Here is a 24254-nt window from a genome sequence, read left to right as displayed (position 1 = left end):
CCTCTGGTTTCTGACCAGTTTTAACCCCTCATCCCGCACATGTGAGAACAAAGGCCTGGAGAAGGAGAGAGGCCCCTGCTGGGACTGAAGGGTTGGGGGAGGGAAGGAGAGATGGAATCTGAGGGTCTTCCAGGGCCAGCCCTGCTACCAGATGTCCGGTTCTCCCTGTGACGCTGGGCCAGGGCTGCCCCTACCACAGGAGCAGCCTAAAGGCAATTTGGGAACCACTGTGGGGCCAGAGAAACACCCCCGCTCTGCAACCGCCTTCCTGTTTGGCAGCCTGGGGAAGGTGGGGTATTCAAACCCACAACTCAGGGGGAGAGAGCCTGGGACCAAATCCAGATTCATAATTAGCCAAAGGATCCCCATTCCCACCCCCTGCTTTGCCTCCAAACCCAGACGGAAGCCCACCCACCTGGTGAGGCCTGGGGGCCAAAGTGCACCCCTGGGAGGCCTAGCTGGGCTGGACCCAGAAAGCCCAATAGCGTGCTCGCAAGCTGCCCCCGTCTGGGAGGAACAGCCTGATTAGGGGCTCTTCACGTCACAGCTGCCTGCCGGATGCAAGATGCATCATCTGGCTCCGCTGCTGAGCTTTGTTTCAGGAAGCAAACAAAGCAGCGAGGGCTCACCCTCACCCCCACTTGTATTCCCGGTTGAGGTCAGGACGCAGGCTTCTCCTCACCTCCTGGGGCTGTGCTAGTCGTCTGAGCTTTCAGCAGCTCTGTGGGGTGATGCCTGGACAGCCACTGCTGAGCGGGACAGGGAAGCTGGCCAGAAACTCGAAAGATCCATTTTAAATCAAGTAGGTCCCTGGGCACCTGAGAATACCTGGGGGAAAAACACTGAGGACCTGCCCAGTATCACCATGGGGATCTGCCTTCTGCAAACGCAACTGGTTCATTAAATGCAAACGCAACTGGGTAGTTGGTGAGCAAGAGGCAAGAGAAACCCTATTTTTTTCTCCCCTCTTCATCCTGGAACGCGTTCCATCAGGCTCGTCAGTCCACCGTACCGGATTTACACTGCGGTGCAACAAATCACTCCAGAACGGACCGGTTTGCTCGCGGCTCTGCGGGTGAGCGCCCTGGGCTGCTCGCCCCTGGGGTCCGCGCAGTTGCAGTTATCCTGTGGCTTCGGGGCTCGGATGGCCTCAGTGGGCCCCATTCACCTGGGCCATGTGCTCAGTGGCTCACGTGTCTGGGGGTTGGTGCTGCTACCGGCTGGGCCCCTCCTGCTCCAGGAGGCTGCCCGGGGCTCCCTAACGTGGCAACTCTGTATTTCGAGAGGTGGGAGCAGAGTCTGTTAGTACTTGGCTCCAAAACGGGCACAGTGTCACTTCTGGTGCATTCTCTCGATCAAATCAAGTCACAAGGCCAGCCCCGGTTCGAGAGGCAGGAAATCGGGAGACAGCGGCAGTCCCGTGGCAGAGCAGGGAGGGCTGCGGCCATCTTTGTGACAAGCCACACTCCCGGCCGGGTAGCAGGTGCATCCCCCTAGCCTCATTTCCAGTCCGGGTTTGACCGAACCGCCTCCCGCTCGGGGCTGGCCATGCCTCTGGTAGACGGGCGAGGAAAGAGCCCCAGGTCTCAGGCTCTCCACCTCGACCTTCCCTCCTCCTCCTCACTCTCTGTGCCTCAGTCGGCCCCCCAGGGTGATGGCGGGGTGCAGGGGAGGAAGAAAGATCTCCTTAGGCTGGGGCGGTGGTGTCATCTGGCACAGTGGTCTCTGAGGGGCAGGAGGCTGCTAGAATCGCGACTTTTTCTCTCACAGGGGCTCGCTGGGCCCCTCCAAGTCGCTGGCTCCCCGAGGGGACGCTGTCAGTCCGCACTGTTCCCCCGCGAGGCCAGTGCACCCTCAGGATGGCCGCTTTCTGCCGGGGTGACTCACCAGACAAGTGGTTCAACCCCCCGCCCCGGCTCCTCTGCATCTGTTCACTCCTTCTTCCCCACGGACCAGCTTTTCTGCCTCTTTATGCCGGTGGCATGGTGAAAGTGGCCTCCCACGGCTTCCACGTTTACCTGTTACCCTTGTGGTCAAACGACTGACTGACCTCAGTTCCAAATGCCTGGAAGAGAACAGTGGCTAGGCTAAGGTCACGTTTACCCCCGCTCTGATCAGCTGTGACCGGGGGACGGCACCATGTGGTCTTAATACGGGTGCTCAGTGCCTGCCACATGGGAAGCACGTGAGAAGTGAGAGATGTTGTGGGCTACCTGCACTGCTTCTCCCTACTCTTGCCTTTCCCCTATCTTCTGTAGACAACACACATTATCTGACGGTGTCTGTGGGTCAGAAGTCCAGGCACAGCCCAGCTGGGTCATCTGCTCAGGGTCCCCAGCGTCCAATCAGGGTGTCAGCCCAGCTGCTTTCTTATCCGAGGCTCAGCTGGGAGGAATCTGCTCTGGACTCACTTGGCCTGGCAGACGCATTTCCTGTGGCTGCAGGACTGGGGGCTGTGGCGGCCTGCTGGGTGTTGGTTGGAGGCCACCCCAGACCCGCGGTCGCCTGCAGTTCTTCTGAAGGTGGCTATGTTCAGGTGGGCTTCTCAACACAGTGCTTACTTCACCGGACCGGCCAAGAGAGTGTCTGCTGGTAAGACGGAGACTCATCAAACCCCCTTACCCCGAGGCGCAGTCAGGTTTGAGAACCACAGACGAATGATCCCTGAGATGCTGTGGAACATTGAGTCCCACCTTTCACTGCACAGTGATTCCTGTTAATTTGTCTAAAAGAGGGCGCCTGGATGGCTCAGTCAGTTACATGTTTGATCTTGGGGTCATGATCTCAGGGTCCTGGGATGGAGCCCCACCTCGGGCTCTCTGCTCAGCGGGGGATCTGCTTCTCCCTATCCCTCTGTGCTCTCTCGCTCTCTCTCTCTCTCTCAAATAAATAAAATCTTTTTAAAAATTTGTCTAAGGGGCGCCTGGGTGTCTCAGTCGTTAAGCGTCTGCCTTCGGCTCAGGTCATGATCTCAGGGTCCTGGATCAAGCCCCGCATCGGGCTTCCTCCTGCTCCGCGGGGAGTCTGCTTCTCCCTCTCCCACTCCCCCTACTTGTGTTCCCTCTCTCGCTGTGTCTCTCCGTCAAATGAATAAATAAAATCTTAAAAAAAAAAAAATGTCTAAAACACCCCTTTTCCAGTTGCATGGCAGGCATGAGACTGGGGGCGAGGGGTGGCCCCTTCCAAAGGATAACACCCACCACTCTCTGAGGGCTTGGCCTCGGGACTATCCTGTGATGGCAGCGGCGTCTCGGGGCGACGTGCGGCGGCTCCGACAGAGGAAGCCCGGACCCACAGAGGTCGGACAACTTGCCAGGGTAGGCAGGGACTGCAGGAGGTCTGCCCGTCGCACCTCCCGACTCCAAACCTGCCTGGGTCTACACCCTGGCTCCACCGGGAGCTAGTCCCGTCACCCTGTCTCCGTCTGCAAAATGCAGGAAGTGCAGGTACCAAAGCAGCCGTCGGGCGGGCTGGCGGCCGCCTGTGAGAGCCCCAAAGTGAGCCCGGCGGGAGCCTACCGGCGCCCGCCCCGCGGCCTGCGCTCTGCGCGTCGGCGGTTCCGGGAGCGCTCCCTTCTCCCATCTGGGCACCGGCACGCGAGGCCTTGCTCGTGTTGTCCCCTTACAAATTTAAATTTCACCTCCTCTCAGCTTGGGCTGCCATACAGAACGCCGTCCACTGGGTGCACAGACAGCTAGACATTTCTTTCTCCCAGACATTTGGGAGTCCGAGATCAAGGCGCTGGCTGGCTGGGTTCCTGTGAGGCCTCGCTACCTGGCTCGCAGGCTCCCCGTGTTCTCACGGAGGGAGCAAGCTCTCTGGTGCCTCTTTTCCATAAGGGCACGAATCCCATTGGCCCAGGGCCCCGCCCTCATGACTTTCTGTCACCCTAATTACTTATTCCAGATATAGTCCCACTGGGGGCTAGGGTTTCCTTCAACATGTGAAGGGGGGGGAACATGGTTCAGTCCACAGCAGGCCTTTTTAGGCTTTCCCCAGCAGAATGAGAGACAACTTCTCCCTTTATTTTTTATTATTTATTTATTTGGGTGGGGAGGGCAGAGGGAGAGAGAGAACATCCAGCAGACTCCCAGCTGAGCACTGAGCCCCTTGTGGGGCCCCATCTCACGACCCTGAGATCACGACCTGAGACGCCACCAAGAGTCAGATGCTCAACCGAGCCCCCCCAGGCGCCCCCAACTTCTCTCTTCAAACCTGGTTCCTCACCTTCCCAAAGGTGTCCTCCCTCACAGACTACTCCCGTGAATAAACACTAGATTCCCCGTCAAAAAGTGCTCAAAGGTGTTATTTGAGGCTCCCCTCCTGCTGGAGGCTGGCTTGGGCCACAGAGGCCAGCCCACACGCCCAGCCCACCCCAACGCGGCTGAGCAAGGCTGCCTGACGGTGCCAGGTGGGGTCAGGAAAGACAGTGCGCGTCCTATGCGGTGTGGCGCGGCGTCTGGGTCAGTAGCCTAAGGGCGGGGAGCGAAGCCACCACTATGTCCAGCAGTGGTCCTCGGCCACCTCTGCTTTAAGGCCACCTCAGGGCCCACCTTGAGGGGTGCACCTGGTGGGGGAGAGCCTCTCTCCCTGGGCTGTACCCTTCTCCCCCTTCCTGGGGGCCGGGCCTTGGCTGAAGGCTCAGGACTCCTCACTGGCCCCTCTGGCTCTCCATCCCTTTCCCCAGGGCCAGGGAGGAGACTCAGTGTCCCGCGTCGTGACGGGCTCCTCTGCCCTGTTCCCTCAGCCAGTAGGCAGAGGAGTGCTTTGCTTTGCAAGCTGGAAATCATCCTCCTTGGCAGATGCCTCTCCTCCCTCATGTCTTGCCCACACCTGGACAGCCCGGACTACCTATGACGTCGCTGAGGCTTGTGCATTGGGTAGATGCGCCATGAGGGATGAGAGCAGGGCAAACAGGAAGCTCGGCTGCAGGAATGGAGAGAAGAGGCAGAGTGGGCAGGCCAGGGGAGGGGGGGTTCTCTCTCTCTCCAAATATTTACAGATCTTAGGACAAAATTTCAACATTGTACATGGATCTTTGAGGTACATGTTAATAATAAGGTATCTTCAAGGTACAAATTCATCTCCTAACACATCTGAAAGGTATACAAAGTCTCAAAGAATCACCTCACCGATAGCCAATTAATTACACGTGACCCCTGAAGAATGTTGGGGTCGAGGTCAAAAGTCCACCTATAACTTGACTCCCCCAAAACTTAACTTATAGCCTACTGCTGACCAGAAGCCTCACTGATAACATAAAGGCAATTAACATATATTCTGTATATTATTATTTACTGTATTCTTGCAATAAAGTCGAGAGGAAAATGTTAAGGAAATCATAAGGAAGAGAAAATATATTTATATTATTGTACCGTATTTATCAAAAACAACCCGCATGTAACTGGACCACACAGTTCAAACCCGTGTTGTTCGAGGGTCAACTATACAAGGGGAAAAGGTATCCTCACAGGGAAGAGATCTAGTGGATTTCATTGTAATCAAGCGATCACGTTTATCATCATGGAACAGGTTGACAATATACACTTCCTGACAGGAAACAATGGAAAGCACTCAATGTCACCGATGTCGTTGACTCACTCAAAATGTTGAACTTGAATCCAACCATGAGGAAACAATTAGGCAAATCCAGGTAATGGGACGTTGTGCAAGGCAAATTCTCTGACCTATTAAGAAATAATGTCACAGAAGAAAAAAGAGTAAGGGAAAGTTCTAGATTAAAAGAGATGAAAGAGACACATGGCAATCATATGCAATGCATGATTCTTAGTTGAACCATGGACAAAAAAATTGTAAAATCATTCAGGGGACAATTGAAAATTTCTGAATATAGACTGCATTGTGCAGCGATCTTCTTTAAGGTTTATTTATTTTAGAGAAAGAGTGCACATGAGGGGAGGGGCAAAGGGAGAAGGAGAGAGAAAATCTCAAGCAGACCCTACACTGAGCATGGAGCCTGACGTGGGGCTCAATCTCACGATCAGGACCTGAGCTGAAATCAAGAGTCAGATGCTTAACCAACTGAGCCACCCAGGTGCCCCTGTGCAGTGATGTTATTATATCAATGTTCAATTTTTTGTGGGGTGTTAGTAATAGTATGATTATACAGGAGATTTTTCCGCTTAAGATATATGATGAAATATTTTGTAGTTAAATACCCTGATGTCTGAAATATACCTACAAATGGTTCAGCAAAAAAAGAAAAAAAAATCTACGTATATATGGAAAGAGAAAGGGAAAGAGAGACAGAGAGACAGAGAGACACAGAGAGAGACCCTGATAATGCAACTGTGGCTAAATATTAACATCTGGTGAATTCTGGATGAAGTGTATATGGATGTTAATTGCACCATTCTTTCACATTTTCTGCAGGTTTGAAATTAAAGCGAAAAATATCAATTCTACTCCATGATATATATTTGTAAAACTGATACAGCTAGCTACTGTGAATGTCAAAGAAACTATGTGTTTAGAAACAATAGACTTTCCCTGTCCAGATCCCTAAAATGCACATATTCAGTGATCCTATTTCCGGAGACTTGAAAACAGGAAAAAAAGCCACGAGCACAAAGCTGTTCACTGCAAGGCAAACAGTAGAAAGATGTCTAAATAACTGACCGGCCTCAGTTGCCTGGAATATTGTTCAGCGATAGAATTATACTGTGAAACGACAGGGTCATGTGGAAACGCTGAGGCTGCACTAACAGAAGGGGGCAGCAGAGAGCAGCCCCCAATAACAGGCCGAGTCAGGCCCCACTCTCTCTGAGATTTGTGATTTAGGACAAGCTACTGAACTCAGCACCCCTGAAGTTCAGTGCTTGAACCCGTAAAACGGGGATAACAAACTTTACCTTTTACGATTGCTCTGAGGATGAAATACCTTGCAAGCCCTGAGCACCATTCCTGGACAGAGGGGAGTGCTTACAGAGTACGAGCCGAGCCGTTACTGTTGTGACTATTTCTTCCCAGTGCAGGAATCTCGGTGGAGGCACCCACTTTGGACTTTGATAATAAAGTGGACTTAGTCAAACAAAACGTGACCATGGACGAAGGGTACCGATGGTGGGGAGCAGCAAGGCACCTGAGCGGCCTCAGCTTGCGCAGGGAACGGTGAGAAGCCCAGCCCAGCTCCGACAGAAGTCCCGCTGACGTGGCCACTCATGGAAGGCTCTGGATGCCAGCCCACTGCCTAGGACTTGGTTCCGTGCCTTCTGGGGGGGGGTGTCACTGGAGGACCTGCCCCACATCGCCCCCCAGCAAGGCGGCCGCCGGAGCTGGAAACACAACAGGATGGCCTCCTGTAGTCCTATGGTTCAGTGTTCCATATATTAGTTGGCTTGTTCAAATCTGTATCTTTCCTGCTTTGTTTTATCAATTTCTGAAAAAGATGTGCTAAAAACCTCCAAACATGATTGTAAATTTGGATGTTTTTCCTCCTAGTTCTTTAAATGTTGCGGCTAGGGACGCCTGGGTGGCTCAGTGGTCAAGCATCAGGCTTCGGCTCAGGTCATGATCCCAGGGTCCTGGGATGGAGCCCCGCAACGGGCTCCCTGCTCGGCGGGAAGCCTGCTTCTCCCTCTCCCACTCCCCCTGCTTGTGTTCCCTCTCTCGCTGTGTCTCTCTGTCATATAAATAAATAAAATCTTAAAAAAATAAATAAATGTTGACGCTGGCAGAGGGAAGAGGAAATGACCAAACAGACAAAATCCACAACACTGTCAATTAAAAAGAAAGCAGGAGGGGTGCCTGGGTGGCTCAGTCAGTTAAGCATGATTCGATTTGGGCTCTGGTTATGATCTGGGGGGTCACGGGATAGAGCCCCAGGTCGGGCTCTGCGCTCAGCGGGGAGTCTGCTTGTCCCTCTGCTCCTCCCTTGCTCACTCTGTCTCTCTCAAATAAACAAGTAAAACCTTAAAAAAAAAATAAAAGAAGGCAACGAAGGGAAAAAACCCAGAATAAGTGAGACAAACGTAAGCATAAAATAAGACTGTATACTCAAATCTAAATCTATAATTACACATAAATGGATTAAGGGCTCTAAATAAAGAACAGAACTTGTCCAGCTGGATTAAAAAATAAAGTCCCACTGTAGGCTCTTTCCAGAAGCCACATCTGAAACAGAAAGACACAAAAAAGTGGAGTCAAGTCAGTCTGCCAGTGTGTCAAGCTCCTCCGGGAGGGAGTGGTTACATCAGGGCATGCATCAGGCAGCAAACTGTGGTCTGCGCACCCTCCCACCCCCCTGGCAGCCCCGCTCCCACTGGACCCCTCCACCGGCCTGGAGGCTGTGGGGAGCCCGCTCAGACTGACAGGTTAAGCCCCTTCTCACTCTCCTGCTTTACAGGCTGGAAGGCAGAGGGCAGACTTCAAGGGCCCCTGAAATGAGCTCAGGGTGGGGGAGGTTTGTACCCTGGTCAGTCCGCAGCCATTCGCTGAAGATTCCGCACAATGGGGGCAGGCAGAGCTTCAGCCTTCTCTGCTCTCCCCCTGCCCCCCCAGGCCCCTGGAATTCCTGAGTTCAAAAAGGCCCCTCTGTTCATCTCACCAAAGACCACATTTCCTTGTGAAATAGGTGAAGGAGATGCACACCGACTAAACTGCATACAGATTTTCCACCAAATTAGTGATTCTAGATTTTCCAGCTAACAACCATAAAAGCTTTTTGTGCTCATGGGGCAGTGGACCTGTGAGGCGAACACGCAGATCAGGAAGCTTCTTACCATTCATTTTATTTGTTTTCCACATTCTCAAAAAAAAAAAAAAAAGAAAAGAAAAAAAAGACTTGAGCTTCCTATATGGTCGGATTGGATCTGGACCACCGAGACTGGGCTCGTCCCGAGCATCCTTGTCTGCAGCGCAGGGGAAGGCTGGAAGGAGGGTCACCCAGCGGGTGAGGGCACGTGCCCGGCTGCCAAGCACCGACAGGGGTGCAGTGCTCCTGCAGGCTCCGCCAAGGACAAGCTCTGCAAATTCAAGGTCACCTCTGCCCTCTGAGCTCATTTGCTCCTTCACTCCTGCTGCTAAGGGTCTGTGTGATGCCTGATATTCATGAAGTCCACCAAACAAAACCTTAAAATGCCATTCAAAGTGGGTGTTGACCACCTCCATGACCGCTGCTGACTAGGGGGAGAAGGGACAGGAGGCCAGTGGGCAGGATTGAGGGGGGGCTGAGCAGGGGCACCCAGAACCCTCCTCCTCCTGACAGCACCCTCCGCCCCTCCCCCCAGCCCTGTCCTCCCCTCTCCATGGGCTCCGAAACGTGCCCAGCCCTCGCTCACTGAAGCCCGAAAAGGAATTCACTCATCTTCCTGAGGTCTTTGAGGGGAAAGTCTAGAAGTTTTTTGTTCCTTTTGCCCTTATCAAGTATGGCTACACATAAAGACACTGCTTCTTTTAAACATTCAATGACATGATCTTCTAGACATTAGCTTCCGAGACAGTCCTCTTGGGACTTAGTCCTGAACAGAGGGCAACGACCCCACTGTGACTGGCGGGCGGCCCAGCCCCTCCCCCTTCCCTCCAGAGGGGCAGCCAGGAGCGCAGGCCAGGCCCTGCCTGTGTCCCGGGACCCAGAGCAGGCATGACAGCTGCAAGCCTACAGCCCCTTTTGGGCCCCGAGTTGGCCTGGGCCTCAGCCCTGGCACCTGGGTTCCCTGACTGCCGAGCTGACCACACCAGCCCGGCCCGGTGGCCCCTCCCGGGCAACGTGCACACAGTTCCCGAAGATTCTTCACATCCAGTAAGGACGAAAAGTGGGAACATAAGGCTGGGGGAAAAGCTCTGAGCCTGGGGAAGGACATCAGGCAGGTAAGCCACAGGCAGGACTCCCAATATACGACCGAGTGGGGTGGGGCCCGGAGCAGGCCCTTCTGGGGGCCTCTCCTCCCAAGACGAACTCAAGAAGACCAACCCAGTCCCTTACGCGTGTTATGTTTTGAAATCCATGTTGAAGTCCTAACTCCCAGTACCTAAAAACATGACCTTACTTGGAGACAGGGTTTTAAAGAGGTGATCAAGTCACAGGGAGGGCTCTGGGGCGGGCTCAGTCCGACGCTGTCCCCACACAAAGGGGAAATCTGGACGCACGCGTTGGGGGAGAAAGCTACGTGGCCATGAAGATGGCCAGTGAGACGCCAGGAGGGAGCCCTGGGGCAGACTCTCCCTCCCTGTGTCAGTAGGAACCGGACCGGCTACCGCCCTGAGCCCGGACTCTGGCCTCCAGGCTGTGAGAGTGAGTGTGTGTTGTTCACGCCTCCCGGTCTGTGGTCTGTGGTCTGTGGTCTGTGCTCACAGTATAACGTGCGGGGCTCTTCTGAGGACCCATCTGGGAATTCTGTTCCGCAGCTGATCTTCCCAGCCTCCCAGGACACTGCGGAGTTCTCTCGAGGGTGCAGAGAGGCAGGCAGCTGAGCCGACCAGGTACTTGTCCTGCTAAGAGAACCAACAGTGGCCCTGGTCCGGCCCTGCGGGGCCCCTTCCTAGGAGCCGAGGGCCTTTCCCTCAGTCCCCCAGTTCTCCTGTCAGACTCCACACGGGCAAATCCAGCTTCAGCCGAGGGGCAGGGTTCTCTCCAAGTGAAACCCATGCCCTCGATTTACCAGGAAAGCAAGGGCCAAGCCCTCCTCAGTGCTGAGATCAGGAAGGGCAGATGCTAGGAAGCGGGGTGCTCGTGGTCCCTCTGCAGCTGCTGGAGTGCCCAGGCAAACGTGGTGTGTGCACGCGTGCAGGCACACCAGTCACCTGCAAGCTAGGACAGTTCCAGTGGGAAGGACAAGACGGGGAAGCAGCATCTGAATGAACCTGAGCCAAGAAGACCAGAGGCGTGGCTGAGAAATGCACCCCCAACAGTGGCCTCCCTGAGCAAACAGCGTCCTGGAGTCAGGGGTGCTCAGGCCAATGGCAAAACTCCCAGCCCCTTCACAGCCCAGAAGTGGGGAAGGTTCGGCTGGAGCAGGGTGAGGGCGCGGGACAGCCCCTAGGAGAAGTGGCCAGGCTCGGGACAGCTTCAGCGGGACTGAGCTGATGAAGAAGGTGGTTAGGGGCCCCCCACCTCGGCGCCCTATGTTCCCCACCCCACAGCTGCTCCTCAGGGGCTCTCTGGCCCCCAGCCATCAGGCTGTTTGGATCCTTGGGCTGGCTGCCGGCCCCAGGCGGCACCATGGCTGCAAACTGCGGCTCTGCATCTACCCTGGCTGCAGAAGCCATCTGTGGGGGTAAGGCAGTAGGCACTGAGGGGGTCGGGGGACTCCGGTGACCCCCAGTGTGTCCAAGGGAGGCATGCACAGGCACCACGGCGCGGCAGCTGCATGCTGAGGAGGGCGGCTGCTGGGAAGGGCTGGAGTTGGGCCCAGAAGGTTCTGCCGTGGGGGCATCTGGAGGCAGCTGAGATACGGGGCGGAACCTTCGGCAGGAAAGGCCTGAGGCGTCACCAGCCCTGCCGCCTTCCGCCTGACTACGCAGGATCTTTGGTTTCGGCCTGGTGGGCCCCTTCTGTCTCCAGTAGGGGAGGTGTCTGTGAGCAGGGCCATTGGCCCAGCGAGGTCCCCGGGAGGGGGCCCACGGCCAGGAAGCCTGGCACTTCGGCCCAGGGCCCCGAGGGCGCCTCCCTAGCCGATCCACCTGGGTCCTCATGGTGGCTACTTCCTGAGACAGGCCTGCCAGGGCCGCAGCGAGCCGATCCAGCTTCTCCGAGAGGGCGGCGCCAAGGCTGCGGAGCTCGGGCTGCACAGAGCTTCCGCAAGGGCACGGCTGGGGGGGCGCCTGCGGCAAAGCCGGACGGATGGTAGCTGCAGGGGGTGGCTCAGGCAGGCCTCTGGGAAGTGACTTCCTATGGGACCCGGCTGCAACCAAAGCAGGGACACGGGATGAGCGTTCACAGGCTGTCGGAACCTTTCTCTGCCCCCAGGGGACTCCTTCAGCATCCTCCCCATCCACTAAGGCCCGGCTTTAGATGGGACAGAAGTGACTCAGGCTTGAGAATATGGATGCCAGTGCTCACGACATCAGAGGTGGCACATCTCCTGGCTGCTCCCCAAATTCATGGACAGGATAAGCCACGGGCTGGGTCTCAAGCTGTCCTAGGACAGTGAGTGGCCTTCCCACCTTCTAGGAGAAGGACCACTCTTCAGAGCAAATGGCATCCCAGACCACCTAACGCTGCCCTACTGTGTCAGTGGGCAGGGTCTGGAGAAGGCTCAGCAGACAGCAAGATGCCAAGGCCGTGGACAGCATCCGGGAGAGGGGCCCAAGAGGGCCAGAGCAGCCAGAGGCAGGATGCTTCCAGTGACGCAGGGGACTCAGCACATCCATCCTGACCTCTACCCTCCCAATTCTGAGGTCAGAGTCATAGGATCTTAGATCTTATTTTTTTAAAAAACCACCTAATCCTTCACTATAAAGCCCCTTGGAACTGGCCTCCACTCCAGACAAACCTCACAAGAAAGCCCGGTTACCACCCGATTGGTGGGGCTGACCTGCTTTCCCCCAGTCCTCTGCACCCCAGCCCAGCTCTGCCCCCTCTTCAGCACCACCAGGTTACAGACAGAAAGAAGTGACTTGTGGAGCACCGTGGGCACCCCTGATGGGCTGGAACGCTGCCTGGTCAGCTTCTTCAGGAAGGATCTAAGCTAAGGCCTAGCAACCTCTGGCCAGCTCAGTGCTCTCAGTAAAACGGCTGTGCCTGCAGAGCAGCGGAAGGGGCAAGCCAGCGACGGAGCCCCAGCCAAGTGATGGGGTGAGGGTCTCGGCGCAGGCCCTACAGTGAGCCAGGAGACCCAGCCCCACGCGCTCCCTCCGCGCACCTCTGACAGGTACAGGGAGGAGCTTGCTCGGGGTCAGGTGTGATGCAGAACCCTGTCTCTCCAGACGCCCTTGGCCAGGTCGCTCAACGCTACTGGGCCCATTTCCTCATCTCTCTGGAAAGTCTCCTCAAACCCCAGACTTTGAATCTGGGTGTTATCTACACTGGAAGGCTCGCCTCTAGAAAGTACTTTTATGAAAAAACCAGCTATTTCTGTGAGAAAACACTGAATGAAATAGCAACCTAGAGTTCGAGGAGAGACCCTTCCTGCCTATGACCCTATGAAGGCTGCTAGGTACCAGCCTGCCCCACGGGAAGGAGCTGAGCAGAAGGGAAGCAGGTGGGGGGCCACCGCAGCTACCTATCCCCTGCCCACCCCCTGCCCACAGGGCTCCTGATGACTTGAGGGGACAGGGAAGCCCCATGTTCACCTGCAACACTTGGTCTTCCATTTCCAGACCCTGGACCCCTGGATTCTTCACTGACCCTGGGCTTCCAGGACAGGGGCCCAGGGGCTGATCCAAGAGGCTGGCAGGGCCCTGGGCCAGGCCTCTTCTCTGGCTGAGGAGCAGGGCAGGGGTTCCCAGCTGCCCCTGCAGAAAGAGCACAGAGCACCGGGGGCATGGATACCCCTTTTGACATGCGGATATTTGGACATGGCCTAAAAAAATTGAACTTTCAACTTTCAAACAATGGTTAAATGGGATGCAAGACAGATACAATTGTCCTGTCAGGGAGCCCGACCCTGGCCGAATGGCCTGCTGGGGCATGTGTGAGGAGGGTAGAGTGGATTCGTTCGGGAGTCCTCCGTAGCCAGGGTTGACACCTCTAGCTCTACCACAAGGTGAAGGCCGGAGGGAGCAGATGGAGAGGACCATGATCTGCAGGCCCCACCCTGGTGAGGGGGGCACCTTATGGGCCATGGGAAACTGGCCCGTGCCCAGCCTGCTCTGCCGTGTCCCACGGGAGGAACACGGGTACGGCCCAGCCAGTGCAGGGGCCAAAGACTGAGTTGGGAGGGAGCTCCCTTCCCCAACTGCTCACCGCACCCCTACCTCCTCCAGCACTGCCCAGGGGGCCAGGCCGGCCCGGGGTTTCTGGGTACACGTCTCTCCAGGGCAACTGGGACCTGCCCCCTGTCTTCTCTTCTGCTTTTCCTGCGGGGAGAAACACCGGGTCAGGCCTGGACTGAGGAGCGAGGCTGCCTGGGGGTGGGGGTGGGGCGGGGGGGCAGGCATTTGACAGGATGACCTCGAAGTTCTCAGAAGACATCCATCTTGGGTACACATACAGTCAGCCGCTCGACCCAGCGACGAGCAAACCCTCCAGACATGGAACCAGGCTGCCCCGCCCGACCTCGTTCAGAAGGCCCAGTGTCACGGAGATTTAGATAATTGGCCACTTGAGCGACCCCGCTCCCCCCTCCCTGTGCCCTAACTCCCGCTAGGATGTTTTAAATTCCCCAGTGAAGAGCGAACCCGCTGAACCCGCTGAACCCGGACACCGCACTCTGGAGCTGAGTAAAGGCAGAGTCCCGGGCGTGCGCGTTACTCTTGCTGTACCTCTCTACCTGGGACCCCACGGCATGCCCCGCAGGGTCTGGGGTCATAGATCCTGTTCCTCCAGGGTCCCTGATGGCTTTTGCTGACATGCGTCCTATGATTCTAAGAACCACAGGATTTACCCCAAGGTGGGGGGGTAAATGTCCACGGGGCTCCCTACGAGTAACATGGGCTGGGAGAGCGCCCCAGGCACCCCTCGCTGAGAGCATCACCTCTGATAGGCTGGGGACCAACACAACACTATATATGTGTACAGACGTTATTAGCACATACAACGTGTAGGTGTTCTAGGGAGAGAGCATGTATATGTATTATGTTCATTGCCCGGCTTTCTAATTCAACACACTTGTTGAACAATGCTGGGGCCCTGGGCCCTACCTTCTCTCTCAAACCCGGCTGAACCTGCAGGGAACTCAAGCATGACAAAAGCAGAGAACTTCCGGCAACAGTCAGGCAAAGTGAGATTCCAGGCCCCCTCCCAGGAGTCTCCGGGCTCACCTGCACCGAGCCTGCAGCGGTCCCCAGGCTCTGCTCTCCCCGGGCCTTCACCAGGGCTGCTGCCAGTGGGGGCGCCACCCGGGCGTGGGGACAGAGGGCCAGGGGCCTTGCAGCCAGGAAGGCGGTCCCTCTCTGGCAACACAAAGCTGGTGTCAGGGCAGCGGCTGCACCCCGGGGGAGGAGGGAATGGCTCCCTGGCCTCCTCTGTCCCCTGCAAACTCACCCTGAGGGAGCAGCTGCCAGAACTCGTCTCCTTCTGAGCTGCTGAAGCTGGAGCTGGGGCTGGGGCTGGGGCTGGGACTGGGACCTGCCAAGCAGGCGAAGCGCAGGGGCCTCCCGGGCAAGATCCCCTTCAGAGAGTTCTCCAGACAGTGGAGTGGGGAGGGTTTCGTGGCTGCGCCTGGGCAAATGACAACAGAAGAACATCCTGTCCATCAGCCTATGACAGGCAGGAGGACCCCCTACTTTAGTGCACAGGCACGCAGAGCTGGTCCCCCTGCAGTTCAGCCAACGGCCCCACACAAGCTCTGGGAGACCCTCTCTGGCCATGGAAGGCGGGGAGGAACAAAGCCAGCGGGGAACTTTCCTGAAGTCTCAAGTCCCTGGTACCAGCCGCCAGCAGTCTGGCTCCAGACAGGCTCCGGGTGTTGAGCCCAGTGGCCCCTACTTGCTTCACTCGGGACCGGGGCCCAAGAGCAGAGACTCAGTCCTGTCCACAGGAAGCCTCCCAGAGCCAATTCTCTTCTGCTGGGAATATTTAGAAATACCACATTTATCCAAGTAAGCCGGACCCTGCCAGCCCACTCCGGCAGGGCTAGGAAGGAACACCGCTGTAAGTACAAATGAGCAGCGGCAAGAGCAGAGGGAGATCCCCCCCCATCCCCATTACCCACCCCCCACCGTGACCCCAGGCAACTACTGCAATAAAGGAAATAACCAGTTGTCTCCCAGAGAAACCCCAAGGCCGCTGAAAACCGTCCCCCGCTTTCCTTTCAGCGACCCATTTACGGTCTTCTTCCAGCACACCTCGGAGCACTGCAGCCAGGAGTCTGGGGAATGCTCACACGGCCCAGCATGCACCCCAGCACCCCAGCACCCCAGCACACAGCCCGAGGCGTGGGGCAGCCAGCACACTCGCCCCAGCTGCCCGGGAGCCGGGCGCTGCACTGGGGTGGAGGGAGCAGAGGAGAGGGAAGGGGGAATCGAGTCCCTCATCAAAGATTTTATTGGGAGGGAAGACATGCCACGGAACACCAGGACAGATGTCAGCTCACCATCCTGGGGCCACCTCCACGGCCCTGGCCTGGTGGCCCCATGGTCTCTGAGCCCTCGCTGGTAGCAGATGGGGCCGCTGCTGGAGGTGAGCGCCTGGGGGCTGGCCAGCCGGAAGCTCCGGGTGGGTGCTTCCCCCTGACTCTGTCCCAGATGAGCTGGCTCACAGGCCTCGCCTCTCAGTCCTGTTTCAATGAGAAGCCAAGAGGCCTGTCAGCCCCATGGGGCACTGAGGCAAGGAAGTCACTGGACAGAGCACAGCTTCTACCATTGTTGGCTTCTTGGGCACGTGAGCTCCAGGTGCGGGACACACGCTAGGCCTACAGGTGTTCCCGGGAGCCGCCCAAACCTTCCAGGACCTCTTTATCCCCAGACCTGGCCACCTGGAGTCCTGGGGGCCCCACAGCTCAGCGAATGTGCCGGACACCAAGGCCCTCGAAGCCAACACAGCCAGGATCGAAAGGTACTCCGCTGCTAAGGCCCTGGCTCAGGCCTGGACTCGAGCAACAGACGGCAGGGCTTGCAACTCACCTGCTTGGCCCGTCCCAGGCGCGCAGCCCCGGCTCCAGCCCCGGCTCCAGCCCCGGCCCCAAGCAGCCCTGGGTGTCCTGCCCTGACTCCACCCACCACTCAGAGGCCGGCGGCACTGTTTGGCTTCCCGGCCTCACACAAGCTTCTGCCCAGGCCATTTCCACCGCGTCTTCTCCTCTCAGGGCTGGAGGTGGGCCTGCCAAGTGCGTGGGGGGGACAGGGCCGAGGCTGGCCTTGTGAGAGTCGCCCTTCCCTGCTCTCCGACGCCGGGGCAGCCGTGCTTTACCTTCCCTGTCTGCCGTCCAATTCTTGGGCTCCGCTCTCTGGGACCCCCTGTCCCCTGCTGAGGACCAGGACGAGGCTGACTGCGGCCTGAGCATAGGTATCTCTCTGAGACAGTTCTCCAGGCCCTGGAGCGGGGAGCTTCCCACTGGGCTTCCTGTGAAAACCCAACATTTGCAATCTTGGATGGTCAGGACTCAGTCTCTGCAAAGCCTGGGAGCCTCGCCGCCACCCCTGTGGCCAGGGCAGCTGGGACCACGGAGGAGGCTCAGAGGACCTGTCATGCCAGGCACCTGGTCCCCAACACGTGTCAGTCCTGGCTGTGGGCAGGCCCACTTGGGCTGGCCCTGGAAGAAGCCAACCTGTCTGAGCCATCGACACAGAACTGGTCAGTGGGCTGTGACAAGGGCGATCAGCCACAGGCATGACACCCTGCTCCACCCCTGGGAGGGAGGCCACTATGCTGCCTCGCCCACAGACAGCCCTGAGGCCCCCTCCACTAGTCGGAGGGAAACGCTAAAGGTGCCTTCACCTCCAGATATGATGTAGCAGGTTGAGAAGACCAACACTAGTGCAGTCGCAACTTGGGGAAAAAAGACAAATAAATCGCAAATACTGCATTTCTAGTGACAGAGCCGTGGAAGCAGCAGAAAGTAGATGAGCCGAAAGTCCAAAAAGGAAAGGCCCTTCCTGCGTGAGCTGACATCGTGGCCATGCTCTTTCTGGAAGGCGTTTGCTGACGCCAGGCCAGGCAGGGCACGAAGAGAGAGTATCAGAGCTTTGGGCTGCCGCGTGGGGCCGGAACAGCAAAGTTCAACTACAAGAGTCCCAAATGCAGTTTCCCTGAGTTCTACAGCAACAGAGGGAGCTGGGGAGCTGGGCTGGAAGCTTCTAAAAGGCAGCACGAACTCTCCTGTGGTTTGGGTTCCTTAGAAAGCTAAGTGCACCCACAGAGGCCGCACAAACAAGCAATGTGCTAACCCCTATGGACGGGTACCGAGCAGTGGTTAGGAGGGATGGGGTGCTGCTAGGGTCCAAGAAAAACGCAGACAAAATTCAGGATGATGCCAAAGGGAGATGGTAAAACAAAAGGCAAGGTGGAAAGCTGCGTACAGAATGCTACCGCCTGTGTGAGGGAACCAGCAGCTGGGCCGCGCAGAGAATGCCCTTGGAAGGTGAGAGAACGCACATGGAGACTCAGGGAGGGCGGGGGTCGGGGGAGGGGTGGAGGGAGACATCATCTCTCCTCCGCAATCTTTTATAGCTTTTGAACAAAACCCTGTGATTGCCTATTAAAAACTAAAACTTAAAAAGAAAAGTTGGCTGCACTGGGGGGGAGGAAAGAGCCCCCACAGCCTGGCAGGAATCCAGGCTGCCAGGGGCACTGGGAGGCCCCAGAGCTCCACAGGCTCCAGCTAGCCCGGGGCAGAGTGCTGGGGCAGCTCTAGGCCTTCCGCAGACAACAGGATACAAAGGCGAGCCAACAGGGGACCCAGTGTGTGTGGACAAGGCAGACCAAGAGCGCCTGGATGATTCAAAGGGGGACACTACAGAGTCCTGCAAAATTCCAAAGAGGTGTGACAGCTAACCGTGGCCACCTCTTCACCAGGCGGGGGGGAGGAGGGGAGGCGGGTGCTTGGAGAGACACAGGTCACCACAGACACTCCTTAAGGTGCTTTTATATGAACCTCGGGACATTTTGTCTTCAGTCAGAGGTCAGTTTGATATTATAGGCATTTCTTTGTGGCTGGGATAAGGAAAAAGTTGACACTAAAGGAGACCTTTTTCTATTTTGTAAGGGGTCTTAGCTGTTGTCCTGCCCCTTCGGAGCTAAGCACCCCCCCCCCCGCCCCCCACCCCACCGCCACCCTGCAATAAGTCCCATGTCTGCTCCTGCCTCAACATCCCCAGCTCTGGTCCAGACACCAGGGATGGCAGCCTACCCCGGTTGGGTCAGACACGACGGTAGGCAGGGGGCCTCTCATCCTTCCCCAGGACTGACCCCCAGGCTCAGGCCTGCCAGCTCACCTTTTCCAGGCGGACGCCCCTGGCTGCCCCCAGGGCTCTGGAAATCCAGGTCCCCATCGGTGCTGCTGGATGAGGAGAAGCTGGGAGGGGTGCTGTGGGGACCTGAGGGGAGGGCAGGGCTGCCTCTCACATAGCCCTGCAGACTCAGAGCCAGAAGAGGCCCCACAGTCACCTCTGTAGGAAACAGCACAGCTGACATCATGAGAAAGCCACTGGACAAGAGGTCCCCTGGGCCCTGGGCTGGGGGTGGGCAACCAGGATACCTACCCTAAAGGATCTCCCACAAGGGTCTCTCCTTAAGTTAGGGGTTCAAGCACTGGTTAAAAAACCCACGTGAACCCAACTGTTGGTCTCATGGGGCTAGAAAGTAGGAGCCCTCAGAGGGGGCAGTGGGCAGGAAGAGTCGGGCTTCCACCACATTCGGGAACTCTTATCAATAAAGGGGCTACAGAAGGGCCTGCACCTCCAGAGGCCCAGGATGAGGAGCGGGGCACCTAACAATGGGCTCAGCACCCCTGAGCCCAGGGCCCCGTCTACCTTCAGTGTGTGATCTGCAGGGCTGCAGCTCGGGCCTCTGAGACCCGGGGTCTCCTGGCTGAGGGCTCTGGAATCCAGAGGTGGCCGGCGGCTGGGGAGGTAACGACCCACTCAGGGGAATGCCCTTCAGACAGGCCTCCAGGGCTTCCAGGGGTGAGCTCGAGGCACTGCCGGCTGGGACAGGGGAGATGGCCCTATCACCATCTCAGGCACGTTCCCCTGGCCCGGCCCTAGGCTGGCTGCCCCAACCTGCCTTCTGCAGGGGCAGCAAGTCCTGCGCCAGGCGTGGAGGCCTGCCAGGCAGGACACCCTGTGGGGGACTTTGATTCACTCTCTGTTCCTACAGGGCAATGACAAATCTGTACCCCAGCCCAGGGGTAGGGCGGAGAGACCCACATGTATGTAGGGACCAGCTTCCTGACAGGCAGGAAATCTCTGTAAACTAAAGTCCTTGCGATGGAAAGCTCCCAGGCCCTTGGATTAAGGAGGATGTAGGTGAAGAGAGGGGAGTCACTGCCTGAGGACAGCCAGGGCCTCCCCCTGTGGGCTGGACCTGCTCCCTCCCCTGTGGGCTGGCAGAACCTTGTTGGTGAGGCTGAGAATCCCACTGGAGGACTTGAGAGATGCCCCCAGGCCTCACCTTGAGCTATGGGACCCCAGCTAGGCACTCGGGCCCCTCTGGTCTCTCCGTCGCCCCGCTGGCTGCTGGCGGCAGAGGGGCTGTGGGTCCACTTGCTGAGCTGACAGGACGCAGGCACGGGGAGGCTCTGGGCCCAGCCGTCCTCCATCTTCACCACAGAGAGCACGCTGCCAGCTCCTGGACCAGGCCCGGGAGGAGGGGTCTGCAGGGGTCTGGGCCCTGTGGGAAGCCCCCATGAGGCCATTATAGGGTCAGGACAGGGCTCCCAAGGCCCCCGGCCTCCACAGCAGTCTCTGGCTCCAAGGTGGTCACTGCTCAAACACTAGTACATGGAGCAGCTCACACTCCCATCTTGCCCCAGGTCCTCTGGGGCACCTCTAGAGGTTTCTACTGAGGGACGCCACATCAGGCTCCTCGGGGGGCACCAAATCAAGGTCTTTCCTCCAAGGCCAGCAAGTCTGTGTCAATTCGACTTCCTCAGCAGTCTGAGAAGCTACCGAGTATTGGTGAGCTACAGTGTGTGGAAACACTACCCAAGCCCACATGAATATGACGCGAGCACCCAATTCAAAATATGCCCCAGGTGTCCACGGGCCATCTTCTGTTCTCGGGCCTCCCCGTCCCTATGCTCCATTCCTCCCTTCTGGAACTTTCAGCCCTACTCTAACAGCCAACCTGGATAGTGATCATGGACTGATGAAGCACCTCCTACAGGCCTAACTCCATTTACAGGGATGGTCCCTAGCATGTGGCAACTCCGACCTACACGCAGAGGCGAGGGCCTAAGGGCCTGATGTGGAGGCCTGCCTGGAGCTGGAAAAGGAAATGGATATTGTCCTGGGGCCCTCCCTGCCCAGTCAGTGGCTTTTACCTCCAGAATTCCTTTGGCAGGTCCCTGGGTCCTCCTGTAGCGGTGGGTCCCCTACTCCTGAGGGGCGAGGACGCCTGTGCCGGGCCTCCGGGATCTCCTTCAGACAGTTCAGCAGACCCTGGAGGGGACAAGCCCCGGAAGCTGCCTCTGTCTTCACTATACAAAAAAGGAACGCATTTTCACCCTGAGCCCAGTCATGACAAACAACAAAAAGTTGACAGTCCAGGTAAGGGCCAGAAATCTGGAAATGTGGGTCTTCTTGCAGTTCATTTAGACCCGCACAGGCCACTGTCTCCTTGTGCTTAGTTTAAAAATGCCTGTCTCGGGCGCCTGGGTGGCGCAGTTGTTATGGGATGGAGCTCCATGTTGGGTTCCGTGCGCAGCACAGAGTCTGCTTAGGACTCTCTCTCCTCCTCCCTCTGCCCCTTCCCCACCACCTCTATCTCTCCCCCCCACCCCCACCTCTCTAAAATAAATTAAAAAAAAAAAAAAAAAAGGCCTGTCTTCACACCTCCCTGAAGCAGACGGCTGGAAGGAGGGAGAGGAGAAGGTGCAGCATCAAGGTGGGGCACGTACAGGGGGAAAGAAGCGAGCAGACAGGCCCCTACCTGCCCGTGGCTCCCTGGGCCCCAAGCAAAGCTTCTCTCTAAGGACCAAGCTTTTCACAAACACACACACACAAGTACGTTACTGTATCTGAGACTCACTGTACCCAAAGGTGGGAACGATGATCCCCTTTCACAGATGGGGAAACCAAGGCTCAAAGGCTTCAGGAACCTCTCAGAGTCTTCACAGCTCCTGCCCCTAGCACGCCCCCCCGCCCACCTACTCTAAGTGCCCACTTAGAGTGATAACTCGGCAGCTCCTCCTCAAGGTCCCATATTAGGACGAGTTAAAAACACAAAAGGATCCAGGGCCAAGTCTGTTTTTGAGTTTCCTTCTACCAGCTGACCAAATGTCATTCTCCTAAAAAAGCCACCCGGCTCCAGCAACAGGCCACCGATGACAGTAGGGCAGCCGTATTGGGAATGCTCCTTTGGAAAGAGACTGTATTTGCAGAGACACGGCCACAGAAAGGCAGTTTGAGCTTTTCTGGGGCTTCAGAAACCTTGCCCTGAGGAGACAGGTCCCCAGGGGACTCACCTCCCCAGGGTGGGCTCTCAGGCCTCAGCTCCGCTCCGGTTAGCTGGGAGGTGCCCTGGCTGGGGACAGGAGGCAGCAAGCCTCGGGACACCTCAGGGTGCTGGGGTCCAGGCACAAGGATTTCCTTCAGGCAGTTGATAAGGCCTTGCAAGGGGCTGCTCCCAGGAGAGATTCCTACAGCACCTGCAAGACCAGCCAAGGTCAGGGCCGCCCTGATGATGGTGGCTATGGGACTCTCAGAAGGTCTGAAATTCCCACCTGTGTGAACAGGGACACCTGCCATGTAGGGCCGTCAGGGGGCCGAGATGAGAGAGCCACCTGACAGGCTTGTGTGAACCGAGCATGCCTCCATTTCCCTCCCCCGCTCAGCTCCAGGGCACAGCCCGCTCTCAGCAGAGCCAGCCTCTCACCTGCCCCCAGCGTCGCTCTCCCCTGTCTTCCGTGGCCCTTCTTCCTGCTGGGGCTATAGGGAGGAGGGCTGGGCTCCCCACCTGGGGCTTCCAGGCCTTCCTTCTCTGTAGGTCTTGGTTTGTCAGGAGTTTCTGTTACAGGAGAGACAGAAAGGTCTTTCTAGCCCTGGCTCCTGGCCCTGAGGAACTGCCCCAGATTGGTCCCCATAGAGGACAGGCCTCTCAGCCCCCCACACATCCCTGGGGGGCAGCCAAGTCCTGGAAACTTGGATTTGTGGCAGAGTCAACTCCTGCAGGCTGGTCCTAGGAACCCATCCTGGCAAAGGCAGGGCTCCTTTCCCTGTTTCCTTCTGGTGTCATTGTAAACACCAAGACTGCTTGCTCTGAGTAACACGGAACCCCCCAACTCCAGCCTCTGACTTTGGCTCAGTAAGAGAGTCCGGCAGCCTTGACAAGCAGGGCCCAACCTTGTACTCGTGCTTCTCAAATCTGAGCATGTGGACCCCCAGAGCAAATCTGCCAAGTGACACCTAAAATGGGGTCTGTTTTTCAGGAGAGCCAATTTTAGTCCGTATTCATTTAAAATATTTTAAATGAAAGATATTCCAACAAATGCAAAATTTGCAAGAATTTTTAGAAATACAACGAGACCCCAGAGAAATTCTAGCTGCCCTCCTCTGCTCTTAGGGCTGCCTTGGTGAGAAGGTCTGAGACTCAGGTCAGGCGCACACAGGGGTGTCCCTTGCCAACAGGCCGGCATGTTGGAAACTGCCTTCCGCTCCCTGTGCATGACCACACAGGACTCTGCAAGCAGGGCTAGGAGAGAGCTGCTCAGGGACCGAGTATCACACTTCCTCTCTGCTCTACGGACAGAGGCCCCTGTCCTGCTCTCTGGGGAGCGAGCCCACTTTAGCAATAAGAGAAACTGAGTCCTAGAGATCATGAAGAGGGCACAGAGTCCAGTCCCCCTGCCTCCAGAGTCAGAGCCCTGCCCCTGCTGGGTCGCACTCACTGATGGGGACGGGGCTCCCCTGGCCCCCGGCTCCAGGCAGGTTGCTGGACGATGAGCCACTGCTAGATGTGGTGGCCAGGTGGGGCCAGCCAGTAGGCGTGTCTGGAAGGCAGCCGAGCAGGCCTTGGAGAGGGCAAGTCTCCACAGTCACAGCTGCTATTGGGGAGGAGGGAGAGGACACTCAAAACGAGACTTAAGCCCAGCAGTGGGTAAAACGCCCCCACCATTGTCCCATCCGGGCCCTTCCTTGCCCTGTGCCATTGACAATGACCTGGATGTCAGTATCCTCTGCATTGTCATTCCCGGGCTCTGAAACATAGATTCATAGCCCCAGCATTGGTCTGATAAGATCCTCCCCACCCCCACTTTCTGGGTCATTTGCCACTGAGCAGGCTCAAAGGCCAGGGCTCGTGGGGACAGACTTCTCGAGGAAGTACGGTCTGACCTGAAAGCACCCAGTGAGCAGAGCAGGCGGCAGGACCAAGAGTCCGAGGATATGGGCAGAGCACAGGCTGGGGGACTGGGCCCCACTGGCCGTGCAGACTGGGCACGGCTTCCTTCTCATCTCCAGAACAGGACCTGGCCTCACCCGCCACACAGGGCATGATGCGACAGGTAGAAACCAGCATGAGAAAGGCCAGGAGCCCT

The 24254-nt window shown here is 57.1% G+C and overlaps 1 protein-coding gene across 9 annotated transcripts in view; it reads right to left on the bottom strand.

The window, feature by feature from the left end:
- Positions 1 to 4121: 4121 nt before the first annotated feature.
- The window catches only part of KRBA1 (KRAB-A domain containing 1), a 28076-nt gene continuing 7943 nt past the window's right edge, over positions 4122 to 24254 (bottom strand). For 2 of the 9 annotated variants that reach the window (XM_027574553.2, XM_027574560.2), the window contains exons 5-19: positions 23607 to 23762; positions 22595 to 22726; positions 22185 to 22367; positions 21042 to 21197; positions 20171 to 20389; positions 19531 to 19704; positions 18994 to 19167; positions 16970 to 17122; positions 16155 to 16337; positions 15104 to 15280; positions 14881 to 15012; positions 13876 to 13977; positions 13252 to 13413; positions 8742 to 11861; positions 4122 to 5687 (exon numbers count right to left, since the gene is read on the bottom strand). In XM_027574553.2, coding sequence (XP_027430354.1) covers positions 10939 to 11861; positions 13252 to 13413; positions 13876 to 13977; positions 14881 to 15012; positions 15104 to 15280; positions 16155 to 16337; positions 16970 to 17122; positions 18994 to 19167; positions 19531 to 19704; positions 20171 to 20389; positions 21042 to 21197; positions 22185 to 22367; positions 22595 to 22726; positions 23607 to 23762 — 3026 coding nt within the window. In that variant the 3' untranslated portion in view covers positions 4122 to 5687; positions 8742 to 10938. Of the gene's footprint in view, positions 5688 to 7599; positions 11862 to 13251; positions 13414 to 13875; positions 13978 to 14880; positions 15013 to 15103; positions 15281 to 16154; positions 16338 to 16969; positions 17123 to 18993; positions 19168 to 19530; positions 19705 to 20170; positions 20390 to 21041; positions 21198 to 22184; positions 22368 to 22594; positions 22727 to 23606; positions 23763 to 24254 lie in introns of those variants that run through there. The other 7 variants (XM_027574555.2, XM_027574557.2, XM_027574558.2 and 4 more) reach the window with 7 other exon arrangements.

This window comes from Zalophus californianus, chromosome 12, assembly GCF_009762305.2.
Source record: "Zalophus californianus isolate mZalCal1 chromosome 12, mZalCal1.pri.v2, whole genome shotgun sequence".
NCBI lineage: Eukaryota > Metazoa > Chordata > Mammalia > Carnivora > Otariidae > Zalophus > Zalophus californianus.
This window is presented reverse-complemented; position numbering and strand designations above follow the sequence as displayed.